Here is a 13613-nt window from a genome sequence, read left to right as displayed (position 1 = left end):
TTTAACCAAATATAATATACTTTAGTTTCTTTTTTTCTTTTTGGTACTGGGGATGAACCCAGGGGCACTTTACTACTGAGCTACATTCCCAACACTTTTTATTTTATTTTATTTTGAGATAGGGTCTTACTAAGTTTGGATAGGGTCTCACTGTTTGTTTAGGGTTTTACTAAATTGCTAAGACTGGCTTTGAATTTTCGATCCTCCTGCCCCAGCCTCTTATTTTAAGAAATTAGTTTCCCTTATTTAAAAAAAAAAAATAGTCATTTTGAATGATGTTATATACTGAGGTACATACAAATAAAGTCACTTAGCAACTGTCTCATAGACCTATGAAGTATATGTGCTAAGCCTAAGGCTCTAATATCTTAGCTCTACTAGTTTTTGACTCCCAACTTTCTTTAGTTTTCACAAGTTTTAATTCAGCATCCAAACTGGTTCTTCATCTACACACTGAAGACAGACATAAATACCTGTGGAAGTAAACTTCCCTAATATTAAATATTTCTAAAGGTAAAGGAATACAATTTTATTCTAGAAATATAAATGGAAATGTTTCTGGGAAAGTTGTGGCTGAAAATTTAAAATTTGTATTGTATATAGTTGAGTGCCAAAATCTATACTGTAAATCACAGTGACATAAAGTAGATGCTAAGAGACAAGAGAGAAAGGCAAAGAGACAGTGTTTGTACAATTCCAGTGTGCAGTCAAAATATTTTTCCAGATTCCCACAACAGTGTGAAAAAAGGTTCAATATAGGTTTAGATTCACCACAGTAACTGCTAAGCATGCAATCGTCTCTAAATTTAAATACAGTATAAATTTCTTTTTTGAACGAGAAAATCCTGACCAAAACAAATAAATGCAATGACTGGCTGAGGGGAAGGAGGGAGAAAAGCACTGCCGTCTGGTTTCCTGAACCTCCCCTAACCCTCTCTTAACCCTAAAAGCAGCCCTGGGGTTTGGAAGAACACTGCTGCCCAAAAGGACAGGATGAAGGATAATACATCCGTGCAAAACACTTAACACTGCACTAGCCACTTAACACAATTCAACTCAAATTTGTGAAGTAATGGCTAGCTTATCTAAGCTAGTTTAACCAATTAGTCTAGGGTCGCTACTTCAAATCTAACCAGCTTTTCAGTGTTGAAAAATCAACATCGCATTCTTTTACTGATTTACTACTTCAGTCATGCAAAAATACAGAGATTTTAAAGCATAGTGAAAAGTGAAAAGTACATCATCTTAAGTAAAAAGTCTAAATTTTCATTAACCAGAATTAATATATTAGGATTGTTACTGTCTAATATGGTAGTCACTCACCAAATGCGGCCATTAAGCATCTGAATTTGTGGCTAATTTGAACTGACACATGTTCCAGGTATAAAACAGACATGGAATTTCAAAGACTTAGTTTAAAAAAAAAAAAGAATATAGTCAGGTGTGTTAGAACACACCTGTAATCCCAGTGACTCAGGAGACTAAGAAAGAAGGATCCCAAGTTCAAGGCCAGCCTCAGCAACTTGACGAGGCCCTAAGCAACTTAGGGAAATTCTGCCTTAAAAAATCAAAAAATCAAAAGTGTTAAGGATGTAGCTCAGTGGTAAAGTACCCCTGGGATAAATTCCAAGTATCCCCCAAAAAATTTTTTAAAGGATGTAAATATAATATTATTGACATATCAGATTAAATTATTAAATTTAATTTCAACTTTTTAATGTAACTACTAGAAATTTTTAAATAATTTAAAATAATTTTTAAATTTTTAAATAATATTTCTATTAGCACTGCATTGTACCCATCTCAAGAATACCACTTCCAATACTAAGAAAAGTCAGAAATAATCATGCAAACCACTTGTAACAATGATCATTTCTCTCTAAAATATCTGCCCTTTGAGGCATATTTTAAGGTTAATACAGTTTAAAACATTTTTTTGCACTGAGTACTGCTGCTAACTAACCAGAAACTTCTCTTAGTGATCTAACATTTAGCTAGTCTACTAAAGTTGGTGGTGTTGTTTCAACAACATGAATCACAGTGAAAGTAACTAAGGAGGCAAGAGCCAAGTTTATGGTGACAGGCACAGCAGTGATGGAAGCTCCCCTGGCTCTTCCAGCCGCAGCTTCGCAGGATGTTGCAGGGCTGAGCCTGCACTGACACACCTGGAGCTGACACCATGGGAGTTGGTAAGGGCCTGATGTCTGCAACAGTCATGCCTCATACTAGGACTCCCTGGAAAATGAAAAGCCCTGTTGCTCCTTAACGTATTGTTCTCAACAATCCCACAATCTGGAGAAGTTTCCTTGACAAGCCAGGAAGTACTACCACAAAACCAGAAAAAGATTTCAACTCAACCCCAATCCCAAGCCCTTCCCTATTGTCTCTCACACTTCAGCTGCCTTCTCTAGTATCAGTTATCATTCCATGAATTTTAGAATCATTCTGTCCAATCCTGAAGATGCAGACAATTTTTGAAAAAATTGAGACCTCTATCAAATAACACAACAAATTTTAAATGACATGTATTTTAAAAATTAGAAAGCATTAGAAGAAATCTTGTCCTTGGGAAGATTTTATAACATGAAAGAAACCCTAAAGAAGAAACTGAGAATTAAGTAATCCTAATACTTGCTTATAAAACAACTATATTTCTATTAAAAAAGATTACTTGGCAAAATCAAATTGGGTAAAGCACACACAACTGCAACATAATAGTAAAGGGCATATGCTTCATACTAATGTATGAAAAGCTCTTTCAAAATAGTAAAACACACACATCCTTAAAGAAAAATGAGCAAAAGATGCAAGCAATTTGCAAAAGCTTAAAAACAGAAACATGAAAAAAATGCTGAAGCTCACTCATCATTAAAAATGATAATTAAAAGAAAAAATTAGATGGTATTTTTTAACTTTTAAGATTAGAGAAGACAAGCCTAAAAGTGGGATAACTTAAAAAATAATAATAGTGCCCAGTGTTGGGGAAGTGTGAGAAAATGGACATTCTCGCACACTGCTGGAAGACATCTCTATCAATCCACCTTTCAGAGCACTCTGGCAAGATACATTAAAACCTTTAAGAATGCACAACTACTCTGATACAGCAATTTCATTCTAGGGTCATTAAAAAAGATAAATGGGAAAAAACTCCTAAATGTTTATAGAAGGATGTTCATCTAAGCACAATTTATAAGAGTGAAAAATTTAAAACTAAATGTTCTATAATGAGGAATTGGTTACACAAATTATAATACATTTAATGGGAGAGTAGACTTCTATGTAATCATGATGACTACACATTTGTCACATGTCACTTTTAAACAGGAAAAACCTTAAAGCTGTGAAAATTACAACACTGTATTATAAAGTACTTAGCATAGCCTGTCACAGTAAACACTCTACACATTTTTAAATTATGTTTCATGGAAAAGTTCAAACATACAAAGATAGATAAGATGATGATCCTCCATACACTCATCACTTACCTCCAACAATTTGCTATTCTTGGTATTTTTAAAAAGTTTACAACTACTCCTTCCATCCCAAATCAGTGTATACAGCTTAATTTCTACTAAATGTGCATGAATGTAACAGTCTTCACTATATATGCACAGAAAAAAGTCAGAAGAAATTTCACTAAAAATGGTGAATCCCTATAGGATGGAATGGATGGATGATATCACTTCTCATTTTATCTATATTTTCTCATTCTTCTAAAATGAACACATATGTAATTTTAATAGACAACTAAAAAAAGAATTCAAGGAAATATATAACACAGAGAGAAGCTATTATTGAATTCCACTTTTAGATGCTAAAAATATGCATGAAAAAAAATTATACCAAGACTTTTTTTTAAATACTAGGGGTAATGTGTTGGATATCTACCTACCCAAACTCCCAGACTTTCTACTATTATTGTTCAATGGTGACCCATATATCAACCAAGTGTGATGAATCTATCTTGGCTGAACTCCTGACTATAAAAGTTACATCCAACAGTGAAAGGATGTGTTTTGGATAACTGAGGAATTTTGGACAGACTGAACATTAAAATTATATTAAGAAGGTGTTATTTATTTTGTTAATGTAATGCTATTATTACTGTAGTTTTTTTCAAGCCCTTATCTGTTGGGAAGGAAGATGTTGTCTATGATTTGCTTTGTAATATTCCAGTCAAACATAAAAAGTGAAGAAGGGTATAGAGTTTCAGTTTTGCAAGATGAAAAAGTTCTAGAGATGTGTTGCACAACAATGTACATACAGCTAACACCAATGCAGCATACACTTAGAAAGAGCTTAGGTGGCAAGTTTAATGCTATGTTATAACCACAATTAAAAAAAAAAAAAAAAAAAAAAGACGACGATGGGCAACATGATCATAACTATTAGTGCTAGGTAACGAGTATGCAGAAACTTATTTAAATGTCTAGAAAAACGATGGTCATACATCCTCATGCATACTGAATCACAGAAAAATTTAATTTAGTTTGCTAAGGGAGACAAAGCACACATTTATAAGTAACATTTTAGTTAAACAATCAGTTTTAGTTTAAACAAAACCATCAGAAGGATAATTCTAATATCCTTAGTAGTGAAAACAGATGTCGATTCTCTGAAGGCTGGTTATTCTAGCTCTAGTTGAATTATGGTAAATAAAAATCCTATTTTTACTAACAATGAAGTTTTAATTAGACAGCTGATAATCACAATAATAATGTGAAACTGGATAACAGCAATTTGAAAAACGGATCTACAATCAGTAATAACACCACGGATAAATAATCACGAATTGAAAAAATTAAGACAATTTGCTTTTTTGCAATCTGAAGGCTACAATTAGAATGTAACAATCTCTCACAGCAATTACATTTGTGTAGTATGTTAGCATTCAGGTAAAAAAATTCTGTTCTAGAAAACTCAGAATTTTGTTGTCCTGCTCTGGCTCAATAGCTTCCTATACCTTAAAATATATTTTTTCCTTGGGATTACTATGGGTCCTCTCCTGTCATTCTGACCACAGTCACTTAAAGCAGAGCTATTCTTCTCTCTAGCTCTCTAAACCAGTCTTCTCTCATTCTATAAACTGAAATAACCACTAACCTTGACAGATTATCATTATATTAAACAAATAACACATATAAACTGAATATAGGAAACAGAAGAAGCAGAGGTGGTATCTAGCACATAACAGAAGGTCACAAATTCATTTTATGACCTTTATGTTCTTGTTTTTAATTTAAAAAGTAAGCCAGGTGTGGTGGTGCATGCCTGTAATCCCAGTGTCTTGGGAGGCTGAGGCAGGAGGATTGTAGGTTTGAAACTAGCCTTAGCAATGTAGCCAGACTATAAGCAACCCAGTGAGACCCTATCTCAAAAAAAAAAAAAAAAAAAAAAAAAGGGATGGGAGGTGCTGGGATGTGGCTCAGTAGTTAGGTGCTCCTGGGTTCAATCCCTGGTACCAAAAAAAAAAAAAAAGTAAAGGAGCTACAAATATCCTAAAACAACGACTATCTAAATTAGGTATCTATATTGGTTTTTGTTTGTTGATCCCAAGGATTGAACCCAGGGGCACTTAACCACTCAGCTACATCCCCAGTCCTTTTTTATTTTTCATTTTGAGACAGGGTCTTGCTAAATTGCTGAGGTTGGCTGTGAACTTGCGATCCTCCTGCCTTAGCCTCCCAAACCACTGGGATTACAGGCGAGTCACTATGCTGGACACTATTGTTTTTATTTGAGCTACCAGTTCTTCATAAAAATTTCTATCACTGTTCTAAGAGTTTCTGCAACCAAAAAGACACTACTTTTAGTCAGGGTACACAGCAATGCAGTGTGACTCTCTCAGATTTTGTTTCTAAACAGGCAGAGCAGCTGAGTTCTGTGGCTTAGGCACCTCGGTTGAGGTACCCAATTATCAGAGATGAAGACAGAAGTAGAGCCAGGAGACCAGTGAAAAGGTGAAGAGTGGAAGAGAGAGATGAGAGAATAAGATCAGGAGAGTGCACCTGAGAGAGCAAAGAAGCAAGCAGGCAGGAGGACCCAGTGTGGTTGGGAGAGTAAGCCTGGGGGAGCCAGCACCTGTTTCTGTAGGAGTGCACAAGCGGGTAGAGGTCCTGAGCATGTCTGGATGCTGAAGAGGATAAGCCCATAAGGAAAGAAGAGTACAAGAAAGAGAGCAGGCTCAGCAGGGAGAAGCAGTGAAAGACCGAACAGCACCAGGAAGTTGCATTACCATAGGTCAGATTTAATCAAAACCTACCTCCCTCCCGTTATGTTAAAATGTCTTAACTTACCTGAATTATCTCTGATTGTTCAGCCAGAGCCTTCCTTTGCGCCTCCAGAGAAGATACCTGTTGCTGATAAATCAAGCGCTGCTTCTCCCAGTCCAGTGATTTCTGACGAAATTCCTGAGGAGCCAATTAAGGTACTTAACTTTTAAGTGCTTCCCCTCGCTGTCACTACTTCCCAGATTCACTTTTGCTTTAATTTTTCCCCACTTCCCTGGGTACACTTGCACCTTTCTCCACAGCAGGAGCCCCATTACTCACTTAGCTGACAGAACCGAGGAGCAATACCAAATTCCTCTCATACTGTGCCTTTGGATATCTGTCTTTCTAAATTTAACACCCTAATGGTGAAGAGTATGAAGCACAGATGCTGAACACAGGGTCCATAACCATCTTCATAGATTTGCTGCCACCTAAGGGTTGTTATCATTTTCTAGTGATTTTTCAGAAGACTGATACTAAGATAACTAAAATTTTAAAAATATGACTACATATACCCCTCACTATTCAAATTCTTGATTTCTAGACCCAGGAACTGAACGAATTCAAGTACATTTTCAGGTAAGTCAGTTGGTAGCCCAATTCTTACTTCTCAGTTTCTAAGCCTTAAATACCAACTAGATTCAGATAACACAATATCCCTTAATAGTCAAATTTTTATTATCTCAATACAAGATCTTGAATAACATGGGAAGTCTGAGCTAAAATTTAACAGATACTTGTAACCCCAAACGGAACAGTTCAAAATTAATGATGAATCATCAGCAACTTCAGACTGCATGATTAAGAAAATAAGTCCAATATTTGTTAAATGGGGCAAATCAAAGGGACCAGAAACTCAATCTTCCTATCACTATCAGGGTCCCTTTTATGAGATCCTCTAGGACCTCAACTCTAGATATCTCATGCTCCTTAGGATAACTGTTGATAACCAGATTTTTATATCCACCATTCTATTATATATGCCAGTACTCACTTGGGTGCTGGGGATATACTAATTAACAAAATAAACAAAAATCCTGGCCAACTCAATTAAAGGGTAACAGATAACACATTCATCATACAGTACATTAGATGGTAATTTGTTTTTTGGAGAAAATAGAGCATGGAAAGTTCAGAGTTGGGGGTTATGATCTTTAAAGGGGATAGCCAAACTGGGTAAATAACATTTAAGTAAACACCTAGGGAGATGAGGAAGAAGCTGTACTATTCCAGGCAGAGGCAACAGACTTGAAGTGGGAGCATCCTGATGTGTTTAAGGATAAGTCAGGAGGTTGGTGTGGCTGGAAAGGAGTGACTGAAAGAGAAAGTAGGAGAAGAGGTCAGAGAATTAACAGAGAATCATGCATGTATAGAATTATAACTCTGGCTTTTAAGAGAAGGTACTGGAAGGTTTTTGTATAAGAAAATGACATGATTTGACTTTCACTACAACAGAATCACTCTAGTTATTATGCTGAGAAAAGAAAGGTCAAGGCAGATTAGAAGGGAAAGACAGAAAACTGAGAAATGGAGCTGCCATCACCTGAAATAGGAAATGGTGTTGGGGAGACGGAGAGATAAAGTCAAGACCTTTACTTCGGACATGCTAAGACTGACACAGTTTTAGACATTGTGGTGGATATGTAAAACAGGTAGTTCAATGTCACTCTGTAATAATGAGGAGAAATCATAGCCAGGTATTCAGGTATTCAGAAATTAACATACAATGTTAAAGCTATAAGACAGAAGATCACCAGGGGAGTGAGCATAGATATAGGCAGATTAGTCCAATGACACAACCCTAGGTCATGCCGATTTTAAAAGGTTAGAGAGCAAGGAGTATTGAAAAAGTGTGCAAATAAGATAGGAGGAGGAAAACCTATGTTTCTTAAAACCAAGTCAAGAAAAGTGTTTTGAGGAGGAGGGAAAGACCAGCTCAGTCTAATGCTACAGGGAGAATAAGGGTACTAAGGAGTGGCCATAGGTTTTAGGAATGTGGAGGCCACTGGTGACCTCCAAGCAAAAGCTTCTACAACATGAGAGGACAAAAGTTTTACTGAATGTGTGCAAGAAAAATGAGAGATTTTTTAATTTGTTCTTTTTAGATATACGTGACAGTAGGGTGTATTGTGACATTATACATGCATGGAGTATAACTTAAAAATAACCACCACCACCCCAAAAAAAAAGAAAAAGAAAAATGGGAGAAAAGGAATTGGAGCCAAAATTAGATGCCTGAAGCGATTTAGCAGTAAAATGAAAGAGAAAGATGAGACAGGAGGAAGTGAGGGGTCAAGAGGATATTTGAGAGAAATCTGGATGCTGGTGGAAAAGATCCAGTATGGTGGAAAAAACTGAGAATGCAGAAGAGAAAAGGGAAATGACCGGAGGATGTCTTGGGTGAAGGAGGCAGAGCGCAGACAGCTCCTCCAGTGGGGAGGGAAGGCAGGGCACCTGGGCACTGATACAAATAGGTGGGCAGACACAGTGTTGGAAGTCTAAACAGAAAGGAAGACAGCACCTGAAGGTGAGGACATGGGAACAAGTACTGAAAGACTAAAGAGAAAAGAAGTATGAAAGAGTCATTGTGGAAACTTGGGAGAGTAAAAAGAAATACAGTATTATTCTAGGTAATATGAGGAGCCATCTGAGGTCAATGACCAAGAATTTAAAATAAGGTCAGCCAGCATGGTTATGTTCAGCCACCTATGGCAGGTAGAATGGGCAGAAAGGCAGACTTAACTAGAGTTGTGGTTCTGTCCAGCAAAAAGAATGAAGCAGGAGAGGTGCACAGAAGATGGAGGTGAATGTATGGAATGTAACCATGAACTTCACACTGGTTAAGAACTGATAAGTGAAAGCACAGTAGACATGGAGCAGTGAGAATGTACCACAATTCAATCATTTTAAAGGATTGTTAATGATTATTAAGCATCAAAGAACTAAAGGAAGTAAGTTAAAAAGATAGAGATGGTATGTCAGGTGCTTAAAAATGAGATTCTAAAGAGTTTGCAAACACTGATAAAGACAAGGAATGACAAGAGGAAAAAGTGAATGGACAAGGAAGAGATCAATATACGTATGAAGGCTGGGAACAACGGCACACATTTAGAATCTCAGAAACTTGGAAGGTTGAAGCAGGAGGATCCCAAGTTTAATGCCAGCCTCAGCAACTTAAAGAGATCCTCAGCAACTTAATGAGATCCTGTCTAAAAATAAAAAATAAAAGAAACTGGGGGTGTACTTAGTGGTAAAACACTTCTGTGTTTAATCCTCAGTAAGGAAAAAAAAGAAGAAAGAAAAGGATATCAAGAAACCCAAGGGCAGGGTATTAGAAGCATAATCCCTGTGGAGAGAGAAATCCTTGAGTTATTTTAAGAGTAATAATGTTAGAGGGAACAATAATGAGCTAGAAGTTGAAATCTATGGGCCAGGTGGGTAACCCAGGATTCAGAAGCCACTTAGGTTATATTATACATAACACTGGTTGGTGGAATGGGTTAATGACATAAACATTAAAAGTGAGGGTTTCGAGGTGGAAAGAAAACAGAAGGGTCAGAGTAGCAATGAGAAACAAGAAGGATATAAGAGTTTAGGGGGGAAGTGCCAATGAAAAGGGCTGGAGGAGGAGCAATATGTGTGCAATCCTCTGTGGTCTTCAAATGTATAAAAGTACTGAGATGGCTGGGTGTGGTGGCATACACCTGAAATACCAGGGACTCGGGAGGCTGAGGCAGGAGGATCCCAAGGTCGAGGCCAGTCTCAGCAACTTAGTAAGGCCCTAAACAATTTAGCAAGGCCCTAAAAAAATGAAAAATAAAAAGGGCTGGGGATGTGGCTCAGTGGTAAAGCAACCCTGGATTCAATCCCTGGTACCAAAAATAAAAATTAAAAAATAAAAACACTGAGATGTAAAATAATATAAACACAGAAATAACAATTATTGGTAGTAATAAATATTGGCAGAGATAAAAATATATTGACCCACAGTAGAAAAAATTGTAAGTCATCATACAAAGTGTTGAACTTTTCTAAAATTAGCATCAGCTAGGGAAGCTGGATAAAATGCTGATCCCTAGGTACCATGCCATACTCCTAGAAGGGAATTTCAGAAAGCCTGAAAGCACCCTGAGTGATTCTTAGGCACAGTGATGAACTATGGGAAGACAGATGTGTGAAGAGTGGCAGTCTTTGTGCTGTTCCTTCAGCTCCTGGCAGTGTTGACTCACCACCTCCTCTCAGGTCTTCTGGAACCAACAAATACAATAGCCAGTTATTCAGCAAAAACAAAATCAGCAAAGATGGAGGTGAATACCTTGCTCTATCTAAAAGGGACTGAGACAATCTAATATACTGAGCACTATGCAGAAAAAAAGAATAAACAAACCATGTACTTTTAGTATTTACTAAGCCCATACTCTACTAATTGCTTGAGATAAAATAAATAAGACACAGACACTGCTAATGGAGGACTGCTAGATACTGGAGATATTAAGACAATAATCCTTTCCACAGTATAGCCTCAGATACGTTGCAATCTCTGGTCCCTGTCACCTAAATGCTAGTTGCATGCTCCATCATTTGAACAACCAAGCAAAAAAAAAAGTCTCTACATTCCAAATGTCCCGTAAGGGTGCTACTGCCCTGTTGAGAATTACTGATCACTAGTAACCCCATTAACCACAGGGAAACAGGTGATGACAGGATACACAGTGGCTCACCCTCCCACCACTGAAATAGCTCAGTGGCAGTCCTGGAGATGGCAGAAAATTGGTTTCAGGAAACAGCACCATTAGAAACAGCATTTTCCTACATGAAGGCTAAAGTCACTATTGTGATTATTACTACACTATGTGATTACATACCTCTATTTTTCCAGTTAACCTCTCAATCTCAGTCCGATCCTCCCTGAGATTTTTGGTATTTCCTCTGAATTCCCTTATTTGTTTTTTCTGCAGCTTCTCGTAGCTTCTCTTCAATCTGCCTAACTGTAGACACAGTTATTTACTAGAAATTATTTATTAAAAATTATTTAAAATTTAAGAATTAGTAAATAGTGTCAGGGCCACAAATTGGTATTATGAAAGCAGGAGCAGTGCTAACTAACTAGCGCTACTGAAAACAGACTAAGAGTTTGTTAGATTTGCAAACTGAAATACAAAACTGAAACTTACCCATGAAAAATAAACTTATTAAACTTATTTACTTATTAAAGAAAAAGAGAAAAAAATGATTTTAAAGAAAATACTGGTTTTTAGAACATTAACCTTGCACACATAGACCCTACCCCCCACTGCCACAATAAAAACAAGAAATAAAAATTATTTTTCTTTCCTCTAGGCCTATGGTTCTCAATCCAAAGTGCTGTGGGGCACTGATATTCAGTAAAAATTAAACTAAAATAAAAGCAGTTTTTCCCAAATCTAAATAAAACTGGACTGAATTTTCTTATTTTTTTCTCTTTTACCCCTAAAATTCTGCTTTAGATCCTCCATTTCTTAAAATCTAGCAACTAATTTATGTCAAAAATTAAAATATTAAAATATTTGCAATAATATTTCACAGTAATATATAAAAATAGTTCTATTATCTTCCTATACTCAACCAAGAAACATATTTTAGAATTCCTGTTCTAGATAGCATTGAACAAATAATTAGGCAGGACTCTGCTTGGATTCAAAAACAGAGAAACAGATCTCCAACCCTGTGGAGATGGAACAGATACTTTCAATTTACAGCAGAAACTGGCTCTCATTAACAAAATTCTCAAGAGTTGAAGAGAGAACTACACAACATGTAATAGGACTAAAATCTCACTTCTTCATGTAGTTTCTTTAACTCTTGCTTATACTCCATGGCCATCTCTTGCTTGATTTTTTCATGTTCTTCTAACTGCTGCTGCAACATTCCAACCTAAAAGGAGATAGACAGTATTTTTTATTATTAGCCTTACAAGGATAGCCCTGAAACATAAAAGTGGGAAATAACCTTTGTACTTATTTCTGAACTCAAGTTTTCAAATGTATAGAAATACATATATTTGCTCCATTTATATGTTTGTATATATTTATATTTTCAAACATCTAGCTATATTCAACAAATCATAACACTGCCCTCTTCCAAAAAAAAAAAAAAAATGGTGAAGAACTTCTAGAATTTCCAGGTTTAGATGAAAATTCACATTCTCTGTTTGATTTATTATCCCCACTCCTTTTCATCAGAAGAACTGATTAAAATTTTTTTAAAATAAAGTTTTTAAAATTTTGAAAATCAAGAATGTTTTACACAATAAGAATCTGTAAGACTTCAAGAATAATTTCTATAAATCCAAGTGTCAGAAAGAGACAATAGGAGGCTTGTACTTAAACTTTATAAATTTCCCCAACTTGAGAGAAAATGGTTCCGTCAACCAAAGGAAATAATCCTAACTCAATTATCAATGATTAGATACTAGTCATGATTATTTCATGCCCAGATCTCACCTCTATACTTCTAGAATTCTCCCTTTTTTAAAATTCCTAACAAGTCTATTTAATGAAGTGAATTTAATCAAAAATAGACAATAGATGTTAATATCTTTTTAGCATCTATAGAGCTGAAAACATGATTTTTTCCTCAGCTTTATTAGTAAATAAGTTGCATTCGTAGATTTCTTTGTTGTTGCTGTTCTTTTTAGCTACATATGAGAGTAGGGTCAATTTTGACATATTTATACAAATATGGAGTATAACATATTCTAATAGGATCCCAGTCTTGTGTATGTACATGATGTGGAGATTCACTATGGTATATCCATCAGTATTTCTCTTGACAACCAGTTAGAATTTCAGCTACTGATAAAAGGAGCGGGAGGACAGGGGACTGGGGATAATAATATCAATCACAAGACAGAATTGTAATTTTTAATACCTAGAAATAAACTTACAAGACTAAGAAGTATATGTAATTTCAATAAAAAAAATTCTTGTAGTTCAAAATTTTTTTGAACTTGGGAAAGCCATTCTAAAATTCAAACTAGAAGAATATTAAATGTACTAAATAAAAATGGAAGAAAAAACTACTTTCAAAAAAGACCTAAGTGAATGTTTACTGAATTTCTGGATGAGGAAACATTCTAGCTCAAAACTAATGTAAAAGTCATTTTTAAATGATGGATACAATGTTTAAAAATGTAAAACTTCCATATTTTAAAAAATCCAAGTAACAAAATTAAAATATTAAGTGAGAAAAACATTTACAAAAATCAAAGGACTAAACTTTTAGTATATGAACTTTTACAAATCAAATTTAGGGAAATTACTAAGCCTTCAATAGAAAAATAACCCAAGAAGAATGATTCCT

At 35.6% G+C, this 13613-nt stretch overlaps 1 protein-coding gene across 4 annotated transcripts in view; it reads right to left on the bottom strand.

Annotated features, from left to right (window-relative positions):
* The window catches only part of CEP63 (centrosomal protein 63), a 52476-nt gene that overhangs the window by 15281 nt on the left and 23582 nt on the right, over positions 1-13613 (bottom strand). For all 4 annotated transcript variants that reach the window (XM_079156038.1, XM_079156037.1, XM_079156036.1 and 1 more), the window contains 3 exons: positions 12090-12185; positions 11138-11260; positions 6297-6410 (listed from right to left, as the gene is read on the bottom strand). In XM_079156038.1, coding sequence (XP_079012164.1) covers positions 6297-6410; positions 11138-11260; positions 12090-12185 — 333 coding nt within the window. The remainder of the gene's footprint in view (positions 1-6296; positions 6411-11137; positions 11261-12089; positions 12186-13613) is intronic.

The sequence above is a fragment of the Sciurus vulgaris genome (genome assembly GCF_902686455.1).
Source record: "Sciurus vulgaris genome assembly, chromosome: 10".
Taxonomy (NCBI): domain Eukaryota; kingdom Metazoa; phylum Chordata; class Mammalia; order Rodentia; family Sciuridae; genus Sciurus; species Sciurus vulgaris.
The sequence above is the reverse complement of the archived record's forward strand: the minus strand, read 5'-3'. Positions and strand labels throughout refer to the sequence as shown.